The following is a 22,842-nucleotide window of genomic DNA, read 5'->3' as shown; positions in this document are numbered from 1 at the left end:
TTGCGCGAGTCTTCTTCCAACTCCCCCACCCGCTTTCATCGCTTTCATAATTGTCACCAACATAATGACACAGTTGCTGTGGCAACTGGTGCCCCCCTCCCCTCTCTCTCTCTCCTTTCAGCTTTGGGCTATACAGTTTCCATCCACGAGAACATGGGGAAAGAACGTAATAAAGGAGCTGACAGAACATGACCACGGGTCCTCGATTTTGCAATTTGCATCCTTGTCATCTGGAAGATTATCACATTTGCATGAAGTCCTCTGACAGCCATGCGACACTTTGTTTTCAGCACCTGTGTGCAATATCGCAGTTTCAGTGTACCCAACCGTTGGCATCCACTCGAATTTTTTGGCTCGTCTTCATAATCGTTATTTATTGAGTTGATATCGAGCATCGAAAAGCGTGGAATTAAACTCTCATCAGCATCGGTTTGAGACCTGACCAATGAACGCACACTCGTTCGTGGCGGACCTTGACGAGACCAGTCGCTCAAATCTAGGCGGTGTAGCCGATATTCCAGCTTGAAATAAAGACATTCAGCGCCGCGCAAGAATGAAAACGTCTGAAGGAAATAATTGAATTTTTACAATAAGTTAAATTACCCAACAGTTAAACGTTAAATGTTTCTTTTTTATATGGACCTATTGATTTTATCCTAGTGAGTGGGCGATACCTTGTAGCCTATTGAACTACATAACTCTGTGCAACACATGGATTTTATGCACAAAATGTGTTGCGAACATAATTTTTAACCTCGAAAAGTAAGAATATTGCTGCATCAGAATCCATTGTCAACCCGACTCTTCAAGGCTGTTTTGCTTTCACTTAGCTTAATTGAAGAAGAAATAAGTGGGATAATACATTATTTTTTATTTCTTCAAGCCTGTCGACGGTGCTGGAACGTCGTTAGAGAACAAACAACTTGAACTTTCAGGCTATAAACCACAAGTTTGCTAATTTCAGGATGTGTATAATTTTTTTACATTCATCATACTATTCAGCCTAACAACATACCGGGCTGTTTTTTCATCTGAAAATCAGAGATAGGCTACAGTGCGCACGCTCTTTTCGACTGTTCTTCAGTATCAACTCCCATAGCAACACGCAGGTAAGGCACGACACAATATTCACCTTTTATGTCGAATTATGTTTAACATCCGCACAAATTGTTCCATATTGTGTCTGGTAATCTTGTACACACGTGAACGAGTTAGTTCTATTATACGATGTACTGCTACAAAGTTAAGACAATATAATGATCATTTGCCTAATTGTTGAGGCAATAGATCCACACACAATTTGATTTAGGCTGCGCCATAACCGTTAGTGAAAAGGCAAGACAGGACAAAGTCCATTGACACAGTTTTTACAGGTTAGGCAGGAGACAAAAACACACCCGACGCAGCCAGTCAGTGAAGACTACACACTCCGGTGCCGATACACCCACACGCTCTCTGGTACTCACGCAGGCAGTAGGTGATACATGCAAGTCATACCCGAGACCCACATGCCTCTGTGCTTGCTGCGGATTACCTACAAGTTTTTAATGCAAACATATACACAAACCTACAAAATAGTGGTGAAGATACAGAGATTCAGTCAAAGATACACATTTCATTGCGCAGTTATGAGAATAACAGAATAAAGGCTGCTGTAAGATATAACAGGTCCACCTCTGCCAGTCACTAATTGGTGGTGCTGTTGTGCACAGTGCTGATATTTCAACCTGATATTTGATTGACTCTTGACATTATGCAATTTATTGATCAGAGGAGGAAAAGCAAGACAGGGGGTATTTTTTTATCTCCACACCCTCATCCTTTCAAACTGGTAGGCGTCAGTATTGGTCTCTGCTTTGATGTACGCAACATTGGATTGCCAGTGTATTACTCTGATAAACAGAAGTTATTAGGCAGTTCCTTCTGTTGCTGCAGACAATGATAAGTGGGCATGTGCATTGTATGAAACGATCGTCTTCTGAATGTGTGCTAGGAAGTTAAACGGCGTATCATCTCGCAACTGCAGGGATGCATCAAGATGGTCTGTGCAATATTGAGTTATTGGCCCTTCACCTATCGTTCCTGTTCTCTCTCGCCCTGCATCTCTCTCTCCCTCCGTCTGTTCAGCACATTGTACAGTATGTGTGACGGCCTTCTTTCTGCCCCCTCTCCTCGACTGCAGTGCTTCACCATGCAGGGCGAGACAAAATGACACGAATAAAACCCCTTTAAAACCCCCTTTTTACTTCTAACATGACAGGTATGAGTAAAAGGCTGTCATGTACAGGTAAAAGCTTTCTGGATGAGTAGCGTTTAAAAGCAGTTCAAGATGCCCTGGTAGACTCAAGGTGTTGGCCAGCTGGTGAGCTGAGTCTGTGAATGAGGGGAATCACAGTGGAGATGAGACACACGGGCAGGCTGCACAGAAGACATCGCAGTGTCAAAAGGGGGGTGACGAGGGAGACAAGTTTGAGATGTGCTTTGGTTAATGGGTGTAGATTAGACTCTACCTCATTTTTCTCTCTCTTCCTCTCTCACACACAGACAGAGCTGCAGTGCTATTCTGAGAGCGTTAGCTGCCTCAGCCCACGCACGGTATCTGAGAAAGAGAGAGAAGGGCAGAATGAGGGACATGGGAGAGAGGAGGAGAGAACAGGAGAAATAAAAGGAATGAAGGAAACCAGAGTACAGAGCGGCTTGGGAAGTCTGTAGAGTGTACTGTAGTCACACGCACGCGCACGCACACACACACACACACACACAAGCACACACAAATACACACATGCAAATGCCCACACACAAACACACAATGCACATGTACACAAACAAATACACACACACACACGCACACACACACACACACACACACACACACACACACACACACACACACACACACTACAGTAGCCGCTTCACACAGCTGCTTTGAAACTGTTTGCTGTGCATATCCTCCAACTGATACAAATTAGAATGTCTTACTTCATGATGGTTATGTTTTTCTCGTGTGATATTGTCTTGGTTGTGCATTTGTTAGTCTGTATGGTGGTAGTGTTTGTGTGCTGTGCTGTGTTGTGTTGGGTTGGTAAGTGCTGGGAGAAACGTACTTGATTCTGTGCCACCCACACACTGGCCTCCCACTCATGATCGTCTCTGTTTCTATACCTCTGGCTCTTCTCCCTCCCCACCATCTCTCTTCTCATTTAAATCCCTACCCTACATTTATCCCCCTGCTCTCTCTCTCTCTCTGTCTCTCTCTCTGCTTCTCTCTCTAAATTTTTCTCTGTCTCTCATTCTTTCTTTCTCTCTCTCTCTCTCTCTCTCTCTCTCTCTCTCTCTCTCTCTCTCTCTCTCTCTCTCTGTCTGTCTGTCTGTCTCTCTCTCTCTCTGTCCCTCTCTCTTTCTCTCTCGTCTTTTCAGGAGCTTGTGTTCCTGCAAAAGGCACAGGCACACACAATTAGCACACATCACATAATTAAGTACACAAATATAAGCATACAAACACACATGCACGCACACTTATTCACAGTACTTCTGATTACACTGAATACCTTATGGATAGTTTGTTCTAAACTGAATAAGAGAAATCTATAGGCTGGAAAATATTCGCTATGCCACATCATTTTGAAACTATGTTCAACTGCCTTTGTGTGTATGTGTGTGTGTGTGCTTGAGTATGCACATGAGACTTGATTAGTAATTGCTTTAGGTTGTTAGATTGTGCAGGTGTTTGAATGTTACTATCGGTGTGAGTGATCGTGAACGTCCCCTTCCTTAATGAAGTCGTTCCTTTGTGTTCCAGGAGATTCCGACAGCAGCCAATACCTTCCAGACCCGAATCCCCTTTGTCCACATCCAAACACAAACCAGGACAGCAATATTCTGCTGAAGACTCCTCGGGCCGCTGAAAGCCGCAGTCTTGTGTGGTTCATTGTTTTCCTTCACTGAACTTTTCTGTAAGGGGTTAAAGGAACATTTCACTGAAACAAGTGGAGCCATCAGCAGTTTCCTACATCCTATCCCCCCGGCCGTGCCTACGTGCTCAGCGACAGAGAGGGACATTTTTGATAATTGTATGTAATTATAATTTGTGTGGGAGACAGATCTGCCTCTGTCTATTATCACCAATGACCTCCAACACAATAACTTCAGACATTTACATATTTCTCTAGAAAAATGCTCTTTTCTCTCAGCATCGGAAACAGATCAGGAATAATTTCACGTATTGAAGGGATGGGCTCAGAACAGCCATGAGCTGCACAGTCCTCTTTTATTGAAATGACAGATAGTTGAATCATTATCAAAGGCTTTTGTTTCTACATTTAGATACGGAATACACATGATACCCTGTCCATGCCGACACAATAACTTAGTTTTTCGATATCTATTCGAAATCTATATTTGACAAACGGTTTTATATTTACCACTCATTTGCAGTGTTTGCCATCTTGTAACACTAAATGTAGGCCACTGGTGGGACCGTCTTCATCCCAATCAGAGGAACAGCAAGTGCCAGGCAACTGCCTATACATATTAGATTAGACTATAAAACATTTAGGTATAAAAGTGGTAGATGCGGTTAATCCCCCAGAGCTGTCTAGAAGGGAGGGTTTACGTTTACAGAAGAACATTTAGATACAGACCAATGTCACATTAGAATCTTAACATTTGCCGTCTTGTTGTTTACAGTGCGTTACATACAAGGAGGCGTTATTGGATTTGCATAGAGATTTTGATACTTTTTCAAACACGACTTGCCTGCAGGTTAATACTAAGTGCCAACTTTGAATCTTTCTAGAGACAAAATTAAGCAGTTGTATTGGGGCAGAGAAGAACAGTTTACATTTAACCACGACTCTTGCTTGTGGTTTTGACATATTGTGACAGGCTATTACAAGTGCCAAAGGAGACATATGAGACTGTTTCATTAACGTTCCTCTTGCCCTCATCTGACAAGGTTTACATGGATATAGAGCCACACCATGAACATGCAGATATATGGACATCTTGCATTTCTGGTTCACCCTACACAGTTATGTTTACAAGTTCAAGTCCTTCTGAGTGCTGTACGGTCTAATAGTTTTTGTTTATCACAAGATTTCAACAGGAAGTGAAATTACCAGAATAATTTACTTTTCTTTTAGGTAACCAATGTAAATACCTCTTGTCAATGATGGTTGACACTTATAACCTTATGTTAGTGGAGTTAATCCTTTTATCTTAATATAAATATTTCCACTGATCTTTTTAACTGATTTCATACAGCACAAATTCAAAGAAAACCCATTAGAATACATTACTAACTTAAGATAGTTGCAATGTATTCCAAACAGTTCATAGTGACCAGCTAAATACTTCAGACGGCGTTGTCGTGGTTATATTGGAAAAACGGATACAACGTTGTGACTACGTTGAGTCAACAACAGAAAATAGAGCTCTTAGTCATGTAAAGATGACGCCCACTAGCAACCTCAGTATCCTGACCGTCTCCTTCCTCTCCCTCCTCGCTGCCCCCCTCCTCTCTGCCGCGGGGATCCCCCCCTCTCTAACCACCGCTTCTCTTAACGGTGAGTCTCATGACCGGCCCCAGACCGCCCCCAGCCCCCCTCTCCTCCTCCTGGCTATTCATGCCAACCTCCGAGCAGCTTTTCCCCAGGGCAAGGCCCCTAGGAAACTCTTAGGGGCCCAAGAGAGAGCTCTGGAGACCCCTCCCAAACCTCTGGCCCAGGTCATGTTTCCTAAGAACGTGACAGCCGAAGGGGCCCTGGCTCCCCCACTCGGAGCCGCCCAGGTGGCCCCTCCGCCCCGGAAGCTGATGAAAGTGGACGCGTGCCGTGGTTACTATGACGTGATGGGCCAGTTTGACAACCCCTTCAACTGCTCCAAGGACACGTTTGTCTACTGCTGTGGCACCTGCCACTATCGCTTCTGCTGTCCCGACCAGAACCAGCGCCTGGAGCAGGGCAGTTGTAAGAACTACGACTCTCCGGACTGGGCCAAAACCCAGGCTCCAGGCCTGTCCAATCCGGACGACGACGAGGGCTCGGACCCCGGCTTCGACCCTCTGAAGCAGCAGAGTCACAACACGGGTTTTGTGATTGGCGGTGTGGTGGTGTTCATGGTGGCCGTTGCCGTGGGGATTAAGGTGGTGTTCAACAAAGTGCAGCAGGAGGCCCACAATAGGGAGCTCAACATGCCCAGGTGAGAAGTCAGCCCTGACTGACTTACCGACTGACTAACTGACTGTCTGACTGCCTAACTTACCGACTGACTGACTTATTGACTGACTGCCTGTCTGACAGCCTAACTTACCAACTGACTGACTGGCTGACTGACTGCCTGTCTGACTGCCTGTCTGACTGCCTAACTTACCAACTGACTGATTGACTTATTGACTGACTGCCTCCCTGTCAAACGGACTAATTCATTCACTCATTCATTTTGTCACACAGCATTGTCCAACCTATCTTCTCCCTCCTTGTGTGTGTTGTTTTCCTCAGAGCCCTAGTGGACATGCTGCGGCACCAGTCCAGCCCGGTCCAGCAGGACGAGAGGAACAACAGTGTGGCCCTGGCCTCGGGGGAGGGGCAGGGCACGCTGGGGAGACCCCCGAAGAACCTCTACGCCCCTGGTCTACCCAGCAAGGACAACAGACGTGAGAACAGGGGCAAATCTAGGTTCCCACTTTTGGGGGGGCTAAGCCCCGAGATAAAACCTATTATTTTTCCTGTGACCCAAAAAAACAAGGGGGGCATGTTCCCCCAGAAGAAATTTTTGAAAATATCCTTTTAAATAGTGTCCTCTAGTTTGTTTTAGGAAGAGAAATTAACAAATTTAGATAAAAAAAGAGTCATTTTTTTAGGGGGGGGGGGGCTAATGAAACTTAAATAGGGCGAGATACGACCATGCGTGCAAAACTACGCATGTTGGAAATACATATAAATACACACGCATCCTTAACATGAGACTATACACAAACTTTCGAATGACTGTCTTTAAACTTCTACCACTGCATTGTAATCAAAGTGATACTGTATACCCAGGTCCCTACATTGTTTTAGACACAAAGGTTACCTTGTCAGCTCATCAATTCATTGAGCGGAAGTAATGATGAAAAGGTGAACAGATTAGACGGAAGGTCGGCTTTGATATTTAAGCATTGTAGATATATTAGAGGAAAGGGAGGTCAGCTTTGATATAAGCCATGTAAACATAGCATTGACCCGGAAACTGCCAACAGCACATGCTAGGCTGTACGTGCTGTTTCTCTCCAGCTGATGACTGCCTCTTGTTTTGCAGTGGGGAATTTGCAACACAATTTCATCCATTCGTCAGGCTCCAGCCCCAAACACACAGCGACCATCGGTAAGGCAGCTGGTGAAAGCCCCGCTCTGTATGACACACGATGCAAACACAGCTGCTCTCAATATCTGTTAGATTCACCTCACCACGGTGACATAAAGGTGCACTTGTTCGTGTAAAACCGCCGATGATTTTACATTTCACTTGACGTTTATGTAACAGCCGTGGTGTTCTTGATTGCGGTGCTGCCACTCTATTCACATCGGCAGAGTGTAATCGCTTAGCTTTGTTCTTCTCGTTATTCCCTTAAAGAGCGCACCCCTCGTATGAACAACGCTCAGCTGGCGACTGGAGGCACCCTCCTGTCCAGCAAACACAACAACACCAAGAGCCAGCCTGCCTTCCATCACTCGCTCCACAACCTGGCTCAGCTGCCTCCATCCTATGAGAGTGCCACTAAGCCTGAGCTCAACAGATACTCCTCGCTGAAGCGTCTGGGTGAGTCTCCCCCGCCCCTTCACCCATCACGCACCAACTCAAGGCAGTACCTTAATGGAGTCAGACGGCTCAGCGTTTAGGGAACCGGGCTATTAATCAAAAGGTCGCCGGTTTGGAATCCTGGCCATGCCAAATGACGTTGTGTCCTTGGGCAAGGCACTTCACCCCACTTGCCTCGGGGAGAATGTCCCTGTACTTACTGTAAATCGCTCTGGATTAAAGCGTCTGCTGAATGACAAAATGTATTGTAATCATAAGCGATGCGACTAATGCCCTCTAACGGTTCCTTTTGATTCCAGAGAAAGGCGGACTCGATGAGTATTCCTCCGGCTACTGCACCACCAAGCGCCGCCCCCACACGGCCCAGCCCGCCCTCCAGTCCTCCCAGCACCACCTTCACTGGGGCGGAGATTACACCCTGAGTGGAAGGGGCACCCTGCCCCGCCATGCTGCACGTCCCTGGATCCAGCCCACCGGCATGCCCACCTCCCCAACCCCCAACCCCTACCCCCTGGACCCGCCGGAGCCCCAATACAACCCCAACTACGAGACCCTCTCCAAGAGGAAGGTCAAGTCCCAGGATCAGCTCCTGAACATGGGCGACGTCCCTGGCAACACAGGGACCCTCTCCAGGCTCTCCAAAAACCAACAGCACCAGTACTACAAAGCTATGGCTGCCGCCAACAAGAACTCCAACACACAGACCTTGACGCGCAAGACCCAAGATAGAATGCTCATGTCCCCGGACCATCTAGAGGAGAGGATGGGAGGGGTCGGGGGGATGGGGGTCGGGGGGATGGGGGTCGGAGGCATGGGAGGGGTGACTGATCCGTATGCCCATGGAGGAGGCGGCATGGTCCCCACGCTGCCCCGGCTCACTCCCCAGCAGAAGGCTCAGTCTCAGCAGAACGTGTGTGCCACGCCCTCCCTCGATAGGCACCACATGATCAAGATGAACTCTCACCCCACTTCCGGCAGGGAGCAGGAGAGGAGCACGGGCATGACGGGGCACATGAGCGGGGGCATGGGCTGGGCGGGGGAGGCGCCGGGGGCGGGGGTCGTCATGGGAACGGGGACGTTAACAGGGACGTTGGGGGGGCACCGGGACAGGAGGATGGCTTTCGCGTCGAAGAGGCAGAACACTATTGAGCAGTTACACTTTATACCAGGAGGGGGCGGCGGAGGGGGTGGGGGGAGTGGGAGTGGCAGTCAGGGGATCAGGACAGGGAGTAAGAATGAAGTGACAGTGTAAGGCGTGCCGCCAGATGTCGAATTTGCCCTTGACCACAGATCCAGGAACGGATTTCCATGTCCCAATCCTACCATCAACTAGTCGGAGATTTTGATAGTTTGTTTCTTATTTGTTTCACTGTATCCGTGGTTAGGGGCAAATTTGACCTGATTAATAGAAAAGGGGGCATTTAGACTAGTGTTCAGGGAGTACAGCCAATACGAATGAGGTGTTTACCGAGAGTCAAAAGAAACTGTAAATACGAGACATCAAGTATAAAAGTGTAAAAATCAACAAGCAAACATAATTTTGCTGTTTAAAGTAGTTTAGCGGTATGGACTATTCCTGCCATTTTATATATATGATATATCAGCCATATTTCGTACCAGAATTTGCCATATTGCCGTATACATTGGTGCCATAGTCAATAAGGAAAAGAAGGATCTAGAAGGTAACAGGACTGACTAACAAAACTGGTTTTGGTCTAGTCCTTGTTTTTTTTTATAGTACATGTTTTAGAAAATCTACTTTGGAGCCATATTAGATAGGGAGCAAGAAGAGAATTAACTACAATATAAATGAAAGCAAAAAGAGGAAATGGCAGTGACTCAAAGGAACAAAAGGCAAGCTTGCGGGATGTTGTATTGATGCCACTGTAAGCTATCCAGCATTGGACCCTCCAGATTTTCAAACGTCTACCTAAACCGTTTGCCAATGACGATTCGCAGCACAGACACCCCCCCCCCCCACACCCATGGAGGGCTTAATGAGGCAGCTGAGATGGCATGGAGGCAGGCTGATGGAGGCAGGCTGATGGAGGCAGGCTGATGGAGGCAGGATGACACACAGGGTGACACACAGGGTGGCATCCTGACACAGGAAAGCAAAGCTGCTGTTTGTCACTTCCTACCAAGTGAAAGGAATGAATGAATGAGGTGGGCGCTGCTTGGAGAGTTTCGCTCTCTGACGACGGAGCTTCAACAAGCCTGACACCATCACCAGGATGCAGCTCTTTCTCAGAGGAACCCCAACAGCCAATCATCTGCTCAGGATGCTAAGCTGTCCCTATGTCCTCACATCCTTTGGAAGGAGGGGGCGGGGGGAAGTTGCCTCTAGACTGTCTATGACCACTATGGATTTGTGAGGGTAAGCTGATCTTAGATTTGTGCCAAAGGGCAATTTCTTCCTAAAGCTCTCCTGCCCCAACTGAAAATCAGGACTTTATTGTAAAATCGCATTTATTTTTCATCAAGCACAAATTAATAGATCACGATGCACAAGTTGCACTTACACAACTGTCCCTCAAAGCCATCAATGGACCTTCAAAGAAAATACCACTGAGAAAACTTAGTCCGACAATCACCGTTTTATTCAAGAAAAAAACTGACACAAGCCAATGACATTTTCTAACGATAATCCAAATGATTGGCTTCAGAGCAAGCCAAAGTGTGTGTGTCCAGGTGTTGGACAGCACCAGGAAAATACCTACTCCGTGAGGGTGGTTCACATGGTCAAGAACCATCCACTGTGGTGGTCAGCGATAACATGATGTGCTGGGTCGGACAACCGTCCTGTAAGGAAGACCTTGCTGTATCATAGCAACGCACTTCAGCCATTTTCTATGGATGAAAATATCATAAATAATAATGCTTATCAATACTAAGGGCTATCCTATCCTATACAGTATGTAACATCTGTGGTTCATATAATACAATATCTTAACAGTTTCTCTTAATTTTCGTGTTGATATTGTCACTGTATTTAACGTGCTATAGATACCAAGCGTTTGACATGTTAAAAAAAGCAGTTAAAGCACAGTTCAGCGAGAAATACTGAAACAAACTTTTTTGCACAACTCTATTCCCTGAATTTTGCACCACTTCCAGAGAACTGTCCTCTGTATCATATCTACAAGGTTTACATTCTGTACAAACGGACACTCATTGATGGTGTGTGCTAGATCAACCTTTGAGAAAGTCTAGCATTGCGGGAGAAGAATAAGGACTTGATAATGTTCAGTTTGCAAGGTTAGAGATGAGTGACATGTTGATAAATACAAATGTTTTGGACAATCTTCCTATACACAATGCTTAATCTGTGTTGGTTATTGTCATGATTTGGCAAGTGTTATGATTAATGATTATTATAAGTGTTGATATTATTAATAATTATCTTATGATTATGATGTAAATGTTAATTTTCTTGGTGGGATTTTAAGTGTTTATTGTTTTAAAATGCTTAATCTATCATGAGTTTTTGTTTCATTAGGACATAAAATGGTGGCCAACAAAAAAACTTGTCAGAATATAGATGCATGTCAACTTCCTGTCATTAGAAATGTGCCTGAATTGATGATTAGTGATCGAAAATGGCCCAATTCCAACCCTATATCATGTGCCTACATGGCCCCTTGACAATCTGATATGATTGCTTAAACTACAGCGATGGTTCTCCTGAGATTATCTGGAGTTGATAAGGGGAATATGGACAGGGTAAAGGGCGATATTTTCAGGGCCTGCCCCAAATCATGCTTATGCCACCACAGTAGTTTATATTATACCACAGCCTGACCCAGTAGAGTAACTACACATAATACCATAATGTTACTGTTTGCGCGTTTATATGAATGTCTTTAACACAGGTAGGTATAAGGGGTAACTGTAAACTGAATGTTTGGAGTCACAGTGTATTTTTCAGGGAAGTGGGGCCAGCTGACCTATTATTACTAGATTTTTTTTTTTTTTATAGTCACAAAAGGTTTGTAGCAATGTCTGTACTCTCCACAAGCCACATCCATCATTACAGTCATTACTGATGACATTATTTTATAAACTAAACCTGATTTGTGTAAGTATTGTATTTTGTATAGCTAGTACAATCAGAATATTTTAATGGGTGGCTCTCTTCTATAACGTTAATTTGAGGCTTCAACAAATTATATGTGAGTATTTTATGAAATGTACAGTGCCAAACTCATAACATTTTCTGTCTTTCTGATGATATAGCCTATTATGTGGCAACAGGGACATTTCTTTTTGCAGTAACGATAAATAACATAGTTGGTAAGTAACATAGCTGCTTATCAAAAATGGTGTATATATAATTACCATAATTCATTCCTATAAACATGGATGGCTAACATACAGTACATTTGTATCTGATAGAAAGGAATTACAATTAAATTCATGGATTTGTTTTCATGCTATTAAACATCAAAGTAGTCTTTTTATCCACTGCATATAGTTCCCCTTAGATAAGACAGCGAACCGACAACATTTGTATAATAAAGTTGGTGGAAAAGATGTCTTGACTTAGATTCATTATTAACTCAAGGATTTGAGAGCAAATGATGGTTTGGGGTTGTTTATTCAATCCTTTAAATTTTTGCATAAAATATGTTAGTTGCATTCAGATGATAAATATTGTGTCTTGATGAACATTTCACACACACAAAAAGAAGACAAAAAAGATCATGCCAGCATAGCCAAGTGGTTATCTTGGCCCTTCTGCGAGGTCAACTGGCCACTGAACAGGTGGGTGTGGCCATTTTTTTTAAAGTTTACTTACTGTACCAATTCAGCTAATATAGATCACCTTACAATGACTATAGGTAGCTATTTCCTTACGGCCAACTTAATGCTCTTAAGGTTTAAAATAATTGCTATTGTCATGGAACCATTTTAGACATGTTATGGTTAACTGCCTTGTGAGTGAACTGTTAAACGATTATCGCTTAAGATTCAACGGGTAACTGACATTACGATAGATTTACCGTTCATGTTGTTTATTTTTTATTTATTTTTTAACAAAACTGGCATTCACAAACAACTGTCATGACTCCTTCTAGGAGTATCCTAAATGTGTCTATTTGTACATCTAGAACGCATGGCAGCCATTTTAATAACTGGGTTGGTATGGTTTGCCCAGCTGCCGTAGCTTTAGCCAGTAAAATGGCCTCAATCTCAAAGAGAGTCGTAGCCCTTTCCGGACACATTTTCATAACATGGAACTGATAATCGGATATAAACCGGGTTGACGATCGACAACTTTTGTACAAAATATTACATGTACACGTATTTTATGAACCCAGCAAGAGGGCTAACTAGCTTGGTAAGCTAGCTCCACAACGAGTACAGCAGTTTGCGCTACCCGGAAATATATCCATGGCCGGAAAGGACCTATGTTAAGTGAGCACACGTCACTCACTTTTACCCCAAAATTATCACGGACCGTCCAAAACATTTTAGCCGGCAAAAACATAACCAACTCACCACTGTAAAATAGGATTGTTTCTGTCAAATGGCTAGGAAACGACTGCAACCTAAAATACTCCTAATTTCGGGGGAGAATGGTGCCAGCGTTCACTCTGCTCAGCATCAGTGAAAATGGCTCCGGCTAACGAGTGGAAAACAGCACGCAGAAATGGAAGCGAATGGTAGCTGGCTAGATGGTTGGAAGGCGTGACAGGCCTCATCCATCTGGCTGTGATCTCGAACTGGACGTTTAGGTAAAAAGAAATCTGTCTGATGTATTATTCGCAGACAAGCTTTTCAGTCATATATATAATGCATATGTAGCAATTAATGTAACCCTTGTATGACGGAACTTGTTCCAAATCCTGCACGCTCTTGAGATGTAGCATGCTATCAAACGTTAACACACCGTACAAACTGCAGAATGTGATTCTGTAAGCTGTCAAGTTTTACATGCAAGTGCGTCTTTTCTAAAACCGTTAGCCATTGCTAATATTGTAGCCTGAAGCAAATAGTTCTCGTGTTGTTGTTGTTGTTCGGAAGATATTTGCAATTGCTGATTCAGAATGTGTGTCCTCTTTACAGGATTGGCCGACTACATTAATGTGAGAGGCAATCCAAAAATGCGATTGTGAAACTAGATTTATCTCCCTCCTCCACTTGCAGGAGAATCCCCAGCCCATTGTGACTGATTGACATCTGTCAAAAAAGGTGAGATCATTAATATCTCGATAATTAAGGTTCGCAGATAATGACTCATATTAGCGTGTTTTTTGTACATGAAGTGTATTGGAGTGTGTGTTTGAAGTTATAATAGTAGCTATGATTAAATAATAGGTCAATGACTCATGGATTGTACCTACACTTATTCTCAATGTTGATTTTATAGATTGAAGATCAGCAGCCGCAATTTTAATGCCACAAAGATTCTAAATAGCCTGTGTGTTCATTAGAAGGTACATTTCCACGAGTTTGTTGATGATTAATAACAAAACACTTTCAGCAATCGCTATTGCCAACTCACTGTCAGAACCTACCTGTGTTGACACAGTGGATATCACAAATCTACATGGACAACCAAAACAAAGTCAACATTACAGCCTGAAATAAAAACAGAATTAAAAGTTGAGTGACAACTGGGTTTTTTATAATTATTAAACTAAAATGCAGACATATCTAATTTGCGTGGTATGCGTAGCCTGAGTACATTAACTATAAAATATTAATGTTTGGTACTTGGCCAAGTATCTCCTGCATACTTTGACTTCCTGATGTCTGTGTCTTATCTGCCTCATCAAACTCTTGGTATCTTGTTAAGTCCTAGCTGAAACTGCAGACTCTTGCAATTCAATGTTTCTCAATAATAATTCAGCTGTGGAGCCGTTCTTCATCACGGAAGGACAGTTTAAAATACTTTGAATAGTTACGGATTCGGCAACGAATCCGACGAAATTACGGCAAGTCATTAAGTATCGATATTTGATAGTACTATATGAATATATTTGTAGTCTTACATTTTATTATCTTACATTATTTTATTTTAAAGTAGAGAGGAACAAATAAAGTGCTGTTAATTATTAGAAAGAGAATGCCTACACGCCTCCTCTTTAATCAAATCTTTGTTTCATGCAGCCATCATAATTCCCCAACTGTGGTTGGTAAGGCAACCATATGAAATAATCTTGTACAAACTGGCCCACCATCAGAAAATTAAATTCTCAGTTTTACATGAAACGTAAATTTGATTCGAATGTCACCTAACCTTGTTTGTTTTTTATTTTTTCAGTTAGAGGGCGACAGTATATTTTCTTCCTAGAACTGAGTGGTGGAAGTTTCCTTGGAAGGATTAAAAGAAATGGATGAGAACGAACCACCGGGTAAAGACAACAGAACTGTTAGCTGAGGGGGGACCAAATAAAGATATTTTGTACCATAAGTCACCAACATAACCGAACACTACAAAGCCGTCTAAACGTTCCCTTTACTACCCCACGAGACTATGAAAGACTGTTATTTAGTGTGAACAACTAATATTTGATACCAACAGGGACCAAGCAACGAACATAACGATGAAACAGGACGTTTTTTATCTCTGTTGAAAAGAACTCGGGGAACGGTTGCCTCCAGAAGAGGGACTTTTATTTTGAAAAAAACAACAACAAAAAAACACACATTTTCTCATACACCTGCCCCCTCTCCTCTTGGATGGAGAGTGGGGGCAGTGGGCGGTCGGGAGGAAGCAGCAGCAGCAGAAGCGCGCGATCTGGGGGGACCAACAGCAGCGTTATCGGGAGAAGTTCGGATTCGGGTCGAGGCGACTCCGGCGGCTCCAGAGGAAGCGGCGGCATAACTTCCTCCCTCAGCCGAAGCGCGTCCGTCAGCAGCGGAGGGATCATCGTCGCCGCCCCTGGCGCCGGAGGTGTGGCCCCAGCACCCCCGTGTGCCAGCGAGTGGGAGATGTTCCAATTCGGAAAATACAATCTAGACATTATAGAGATGTTAAGTGGACACCAGGCCCATCAGTTCAAAGGCCTCGGTTTAGAACGTCAGTTACAACATCAACAGCAAGTGCAGCTTCACCAGCACCAGCTACAACAGCAGCAACAGCAGCAGGCTGAGTCCTCCGGGGCCCTACTGTCTGGGCTCGGCCTGGGGCCCCTCCAGGGGTCAAGAAGCAACGCATTTTCAGATTCCGCCTCCATTTTTGCCAAGATGAGTGCTCCCCCACCCCCACCCCTCCAGCAACAGCCCTCCTCCTCTCAGAGCTCGCGCTCCAAGTCCAGTAAGATGAGCAGCAGCAGTAGCTCAAGTCACGTTCCAGGCTACCCACAATTCCTTCGCTCCTTCCACCCCAGTGACGCTGCCCTGGCCCAGGAGCAGCTGCACCCAGGCGTCGGACGATTCGAGCACTTTGCCGGAGGAAGCAGCAGTGGAGGGAGTGCCGGAGGGCTGGGAGGACTCGTCACGTCTGCCCCCCCTCCGCCCCCACCTCTGCATCCTGGCCTTTCTGTCCCTCAAGCCTCCCCTGGTCCTTCCTCCTCTTCCCCTTCCCCCTCCAGCTCTGTGGCAGCCTCTAATAACCCCCCTAGCAGCAGTGCAGTCACCTCACTGGGACACCAGCTGGTCGGAGCCCAGTCTGATGCGCGAAGCCTTCACCAGCAGTTCAGCTGCATGCTAGCTGCTAATCAGTACTTCCTCTCTGGGGTGCCTGCTAATTCTAGCTTAGAGCAGTTCCTTGTACAGCAGGGAACCCACAACCACCTGGGGATTGGTTTAGGTCAGGCAGGTGGGGAGTCTAGCTCTGGCCTTGCTCCCCCTCCCGCTTTGCATTCCTCTCACTCGCATGGCCACTCCACGCCGCAGCAACAGCAGCAGCAGCCCCCACAGCAACAGCAGTTGCCACCCCACACCCTATCTCACCCACACTCCCACTCTCACCCTCACCACCCCCTCCACCCTGGCTCACAACCCTCTTTGGGTGGCTTTGACTTCCAAGGCATCCCCGTACTGTCGTCCAATCAGATAGCCTCTTTGATGCAACAGGAAACAGGTTTGCCCCTCCCTCTGCCGCTGCATCTGTCCCTGTCCAAGGATGACGGCAAAGGGGACAGCAGCGGAGGAGGAAGCAGTAGTAGTAGGAGGAAGAAAGCGATGGCTGGCTATCTGCCTCAGAGGAAATCTGACAGTGGCAATAACAGCAGCAGCAGCCACGGTCACAGCAGCCATAGCGGCAACGCCAACGCTAGCAGTAGCGCAGGAGGGCTTAGCCACGATCAGTCCCAAGGGATGATAGGAAGTGGGGTTGGTGGGGTTGTCATGACGGGTATGGGGGGTGACCCATCTTCCCTCCTCAACTCCTCATCTTCTTCATCCTCATCGGTTGTGTCGTCATCTTCCTCCTCTGCCCCCGCCTCAGCTGCAGCCTCGGTGTTAGTAACTAACGGTGCTCACCTTTCTAAACCTGATAACCAGGGCTCAATGCCACCTGCGTCCACACAGCCTGATCCAGAGGCCCTCTATCACTGTGGAGAGTGTGGGAAAACGTTCACTCACCTCTCCAGCCTTCGCAGGCATCTGCGTATGCATGAGTCAACTGCAGCAGGTACTAGCAATAACGCCAACATTGCCCCAAACCCAACTCATATCAAAACCCAATCTGACCCAAGCCTCCCCCATTCCACCCAGGATAACTCTCAGTCCTCTTCCAATTCAGCCCAAGCATCATCTTCCTGCCCCAGCCCTGACAAGACCTTCCACTGCTCCGATTGTGGAAAAGGCTTCAAGAAAAAAGGGCACCTCCTCCAACATGGCGTCATCCATTCTGAAGCTCGACCGTATGGCTGTTCCATCTGTTCCCGGGCGTTCAACCGCAGAGAGTCACTCACGCGCCACGAGAAGATTCACGAGGAGAAGCCCTTCCGATGCCCCGCCTGTGGCCGCTGCTTCCGTGAGAGCACATCCCTTCTCAACCATGCCGCCTCTGGGACATGCGGCAAGCCAGGTAGGGGACCCAGACCACGGGACATCAAGACGGGAGCTGATGGGGAGGGAAGGATGGGGGAAGAGGGCGGAGGAGGGAGTGGAGGAGTTGGGGGTTACCAAAGTGGTAGGGGTCTGATTTATGGGAAAACGGAGGAAGAGGAGGGTGTGATTATGGTGGGCGAGGGGGAGCAGAAGTCAGGCTTGGTGTGTGATGGTCTTTATCAGTCGGGGAGGGGAGGGAATGCTAACAGCAGAGACAGAGCAGATGGTAAATACCCTACTGACTACTCTCGGAATCGTTACACAGGCTACCCTGATGACCACCGCTCTCAAGGTAACCCATCCCCATGTTACTCTGGAGCCTCCCCTTGTGGGAGCGGGATGGCGGGCCCGGCGCTGAGGAAGGCGCCATTGGCCCCTACGCTGCACCCCCACCCTCAGAATCAAAACCAACCACACCACCATCAGCAGCAGCCCCATCTGCCCCTGTCCTCCCTCCTCGACGACTCGGAGGACGATGTCACTAGCTCTGTCAACAATGCCATCTCCGCCATAGCGGCAGCGGCGGCCAACTGTGATCTCAACAACAGTGGGAACCGTGGGGATGATAGAAGGGATATCATCGGGGGCTTACTGGGGGGGCTGGGCCTCGGCCCCCTGGGGTCCCCCTCCTCCACTTCTGGAATGGATAAGAACTATAGGGGAGGGGGGAATCAGGAGGGAATGAGTGGTAACATGACCCATAACCAAGGTAATAATCCACAAAACCCTGCTGTCAAACCAAAACGACCCAGAAAGCCCAGGGCCAAGAAAGAGCCAGGCACCGATGGGCTGCCCCCCAAGCGGAGACAGTACACCCCCAGAGCCCCGGGGCCTGGCGGCATCCCACGCCCATATCTGTGCAGTGTCTGTGGCCGAGGGTTCGCACGCCGCGAAACCCTACGTAGGCACGACCGTATCCACACGGGGGAGAAGCCCCACCACTGCACCGTCTGTGGGAAGTACTTCAGAGAAGCCTTCCATCTCAGCAAGCATCAAACTGTCCACTCCGGCGCCAAGAACTACAAGTGCAGCCTCTGTGGGAAAGAATTTGGCTACTCGCAGAGTCTCAAGAGGCATGGGAAGCTTCACCAGAAGGGGGAACTGGAGGAGGTACCCACTACACCAGGTGGGGAGAACCTTAACAGCTTTAACACAAATCCTGCATGTGGCATAAGCCAAGACAGGAATCAGAACCAAGGTAACACATCCTCCTATTACTCATATCCCCAGGATGTCAAGCCTCAAGGCTCCAACACCCAGCCTCCTCCCAGGCTCTACACCTGCGCGATATGCTGGAAGTCTTTCCGCCATCACTTCCACCTGACCGCCCATCACCAGACGGTCCATGAGAGCGGAGGTGAGAAGCTGTTCTGCTGTGAGGTGTGTGGGAAGGCGTTTGCCTACTCCAACAGCCTCACTCGACACCGGCTCTCTCAGCACGGGCTGACACGCTCTGCCCAGTCCGGCGCACAGGAGGGTGGCAGTGGGGGGAATAGCGTTGGTGGTGGCGGCGTCGGAGGGTCTGGTTCAGAAAGTGAGGCTGCCACCAACACCCTGCTGCAGATGGCTCCTTCCACCGAGGCCCATGGAGGACAGAGTCACAGCGTCGTCACCCACGGTCACCCCCAGCCGCCAGCTGGCTACTCCCCCCTGTTCTACGATGCTGCTGCAGCTCATTCCTCCACCTCCAACGTCCCTCCTTACTCCCAGCCCCTGCCCCCAAACTCCACAATAATGCCCCCCCAGCACCAGCATTCCCCAGCAGGGGTGAAAGGGGAGCACATTTATCCAGCAGGACCGAGCAGTCACACTCTGCACACCACAGCTCCATTCCAGCCCCTTACCGAGCTGCCATCCACTGAACATCATCACCTTCATCATCACCATCATTCACACCACCATCTCCACCACCAATCAGATCCTCAGTCTTGTCACCACAGCCACCAGGGCATCCAATCCCAAAACGAAGTAAGGAGGCACAAGAAGAAGAAGAAAAAGTCAGAGGGGAGAGATGGGAGGGAGGGCAGATGGGAAGAGTCCTCAGGTTTAGTCAGAGCTGAAGGGAAAAAAGAGAAGAGAAAGAGATCTCATTTGCAACGGCAGTTCAGAAACAAAAAACAAGCCTCTCTCCTCCTGAAGATTAGACGAGGGGGGGAAGCGGGAGGGGGAGGTTACGAGCTTGTCACAACCCGAGGTATGAAGATACAGATGCTGTCGTCTCTCAAAGTCCCAGTCAAATGTTTCACTTGCCCCTTCTGTCCCAATGCCATGTTTGCCCGCCAGGCAAGTCTGCTTGCCCACAGGGCGGCAAACCACCCACCAAGAGTTTTGGCACCCCAGGAGAGACTGAGGTGTCCCGTGTGTGGGAAGCAGTCTCGTAGGCCCCTGTCGGCCTTCATCCATCGGGCCTCCCATCGAGCCGAGGGCTCCTTCTCTTGCCGTCGCTGCTCTGCTTGCTTCTGGAACGCCACACTCCTCCGCAGGCACAAGGTGTCCTGTCGCCGCAGGGCCAAGGGATTGCCACGAGGGGGCGCTATCAGTCTGAAGTTATCCAAGAGAGCGTGGGAGAGGAAGAGCAGCGAGGTTCAGGGGGAGGTGTCTTCCATGCTGGGAGACTACAGATACTAAGCCTTTTTTTTGACATCTTATATGGTGGCATTTAATAGGAATATTCCGTTAATAAATGGAGTGAATGATGATCTTGGTTTATTGGGGTTAAAGAGGGACTACAAATGCCTTTAGTACATGCGATCATTTAGGTTTGGACCTCCATTTACTCAAAATTGACTTTTAGAACTACTGTAGATCAACCTTACCTGAAATTCTTCCTAATTATAATGGAGGATGTTGTGAAGACATGACTGTTTCCATAGGATCATTAACCCTTAAGTGCATTGACACTACGCTTGACTGACACTGTGCAGTTATTAGACAAGTTTAGGTGATTTGACCTGCTTAAGAATCTCTTTCCTTGCCCGTTCTCTAGGATTCCTGCTACACCCTTCGCTGTATGATATTTGTCTCTGCTGTATACCCTGTCTTGTGTATGTTCACATAGAGCCCTTTTGGGGATTTTTTTAAATGTAAAAAAAAAAAAAAAAGTGCATTTATTAGGAGTAGGGAGAGGGGGCGGGGACTTTGGTTGGTAGCCAGTTCGCTGCATGTGTGTTCTCTGGTAAGTTTGTCGCCGAGATTGTGAATTCACTGCTATGTGATGGTTTATTCAGTATATCCCAAAAGGTCACGCTTTGAATTTAAGTTAAAATATCGCTTAAATTTCCCCTGTGATTAAATCACGTTATGAATTGTAAGCTTGAGAAGAACATAATTTAAAAGGTGTTACAAGGAGATTTACTTCCTGCCAAAACAAATTGACAATGCCTTGCTTATCATGTCCAGTTAATTTCCGTTTTAAAAACAGCTTTTTTATACCAAGAGGTTGGATTTGAAGACCGGTTGAAACAAGTGTACTGTAACATATTGTGTTTTCATCACAGTTTATTTCTTTCTCACAAAGTCCTATAAGCTTTTATTATTAGTGCTTTATACTGGGTTGAAGACTGGGAGGGTCATTGTAGCAAAAGGTTACGATTATATATCGATTAATGTGTGTGTGCGTGTGTGTGTGTATAACCTAATCTGTCTACCTGCCAATCCCATATTTAGTCCTTCTATGTTTTGGCTGAGTTGCAATCATGTTCATACCTCTGTCATGCCTTGTTTTGTTTTTTTCTTCTGAAGAAAAAAAGAAAAATAATAGTTCTAAGTACATTTCTATCAATTTATTTACTTATTAAAAGTAGTTGTTGATTATATTTCAGCATTGGATAAACCTTATGTGTTCTGCTTTTAGTTTTTTCTCCATTTATCATTTTGATTAATGTTAGTTTTTAGAGCAGGATGTGTCTTTGTAACTTAAACGTAGATATTGATGAGTAAAATGTTACTGTTACCAAAGTCAGTATCACAATTTCACAGGCTTTTAACTGTAGCTTGTTTCACAGTTATAGTTCGTAAGCGCTGTTGACCTAATGGATTTCCGGATGTAAAGAATATACCAATAAAATGTCATCTTAGTACACCTGTATTCATCCATGTCATTGATAGGTCACAGTAGATAGTCAGTTGTAGCCTGATAAATGCTCTTGTGCCACAGGCAGAACCACAGCCTGTAGTACTCTTACGAGACCACTAGGGAGCGGTAAGCAACTCATTTGTACTACCCTGTGTTGTTGAGTGTGGCGGTCACATGGATTTCACACTGATAGGGGGTGGATTCAGGAGACAGAACGTGCTATGTCTGAGCTGTGTGCGCGTGCCTGTGTGTGTGTGAGAGAGAGAGAGAGAGAGAGAGAGAGAGAGAGCTAAAGAGAAAGGGACGAGAGAGAGAGAGGGGGGGGGGGGCTTGAGTACAGATTGGAGTTCGGTGCATTTTCACATGACAAAAAGAACACACCAACGTATATTTGCTTTGATTTATCTATGATAAAATGATATGACAGTAGATGCAGCAATGTATTACAGCTGTGGTATTTTTAGACATGCATATTTGTAATGTACAATGAGGTATGTTGTCACAACTATCTTTTATGTGTTCACTTTAACCTATGGGCTCATTTAAACACAATAAAATAAATCACTACGATGTATTAAATGCTAAAGCTTTTGAAAAAATACATTTGGATAGTGCAATTAATCAGCAGCATTGACCAATTGGAACTCAATGTTTCAATAGAAGGAGCATTTATAATTCATCCGTCCAAGGATATGCAGGGTATGTATAATATAATAATGTTTTCTAAAAGGCATGTGCACTTAAAACTTGTAGCTTAACTGCACGATGTCACTACAGGCAATTCATTGCTTCTTTTTTGCAGTAACATAACATGACAGTTTTCCAAGGCTTTTCATTATAGGCTGTAATATTATAGGCATGTGTACTAAAAACACTGGGGCTCAAAATTCTTATTTCGACTACCAACAAAAATGGAAAACAATTTCCTGTGGCGCTTTGCATGCGGGATGAAATCCTGTACA

General features: G+C 46.0%; 2 protein-coding genes and 1 long non-coding RNA gene across 7 annotated transcripts; all 3 read left to right on the top strand.

Moving 5' to 3' along the window:
- The first annotated feature begins 845 nt into the window (after nt 1-845).
- LOC146301573 (uncharacterized) lies at nt 846-4,099 on the top strand. Its single transcript, XR_014725602.1, has 2 exons — nt 846-1,109; nt 3,800-4,099. It is a non-coding gene; the product is annotated as an uncharacterized LOC146301573 (long non-coding RNA).
- A 1,145-nt stretch (nt 4,100-5,244) lies between these two features.
- shisa7a (shisa family member 7a) lies at nt 5,245-12,328 on the top strand. Its single transcript, XM_084668862.1, has 5 exons — nt 5,245-6,198; nt 6,498-6,652; nt 7,297-7,362; nt 7,612-7,797; nt 8,097-12,328. The coding sequence occupies exons 1-5, from the start codon at nt 5,450-5,452 to the stop codon at nt 9,047-9,049; spliced, it is 2,109 nt and encodes a 702-aa protein (XP_084524988.1). The 5' UTR covers nt 5,245-5,449; the 3' UTR covers nt 9,050-12,328.
- A 612-nt stretch (nt 12,329-12,940) lies between these two features.
- LOC146301571 (uncharacterized) lies at nt 12,941-21,884 on the top strand. Of its 5 annotated transcripts, none has more exons than XM_084668858.1 (4): nt 12,941-13,535; nt 13,867-13,992; nt 15,068-17,383; nt 17,495-21,884. In XM_084668858.1, the coding sequence occupies exons 3-4, from the start codon at nt 15,487-15,489 to the stop codon at nt 20,431-20,433; spliced, it is 4,836 nt and encodes a 1,611-aa protein (XP_084524984.1). In that variant the 5' UTR covers nt 12,941-13,535; nt 13,867-13,992; nt 15,068-15,486; the 3' UTR covers nt 20,434-21,884. The 5 variants fall into 5 exon arrangements, with proteins under 5 accessions (XP_084524984.1, XP_084524985.1, XP_084524983.1 ...); XM_084668859.1 differs by having other exon boundaries at nt 15,068-17,782; nt 18,071-21,884; XM_084668857.1 differs by having other exon boundaries at nt 13,948-13,992; nt 15,068-21,884.
- The last annotated feature ends 958 nt before the right edge of the window (nt 21,885-22,842 follow it).

The sequence above is a fragment of the Hypomesus nipponensis genome, chromosome 2 (genome assembly GCF_054491055.1).
Source record: "Hypomesus nipponensis isolate SF chromosome 2, ASM5449105v1, whole genome shotgun sequence".
NCBI lineage: Eukaryota > Metazoa > Chordata > Actinopteri > Osmeriformes > Osmeridae > Hypomesus > Hypomesus nipponensis.
The sequence above is the reverse complement of the archived record's forward strand: the minus strand, read 5'-3'. Positions and strand labels throughout refer to the sequence as shown.

Excerpts from the sequence above, each read along its gene's own strand:
- LOC146301571 (XM_084668857.1), top strand. The coding sequence starts at position 15,487 with ATGGAGAGTGGGGGCAGTGGGCGGTCGGGAGGAAGCAGCAGCAGCAGA.
- shisa7a (XM_084668862.1), top strand. The coding sequence starts at position 5,450 with ATGACGCCCACTAGCAACCTCAGTATCCTGACCGTCTCCTTCCTCTCC. Across the intron at positions 7,363-7,611 it reads CAAACACACAGCGACCATCG|AGCGCACCCCTCGTATGAAC; the intron begins GTAAGGCAGCTG and ends ATTCCCTTAAAG. Across the intron at positions 7,798-8,096 it reads CTCCTCGCTGAAGCGTCTGG|AGAAAGGCGGACTCGATGAG; the intron begins GTGAGTCTCCCC and ends TTTTGATTCCAG.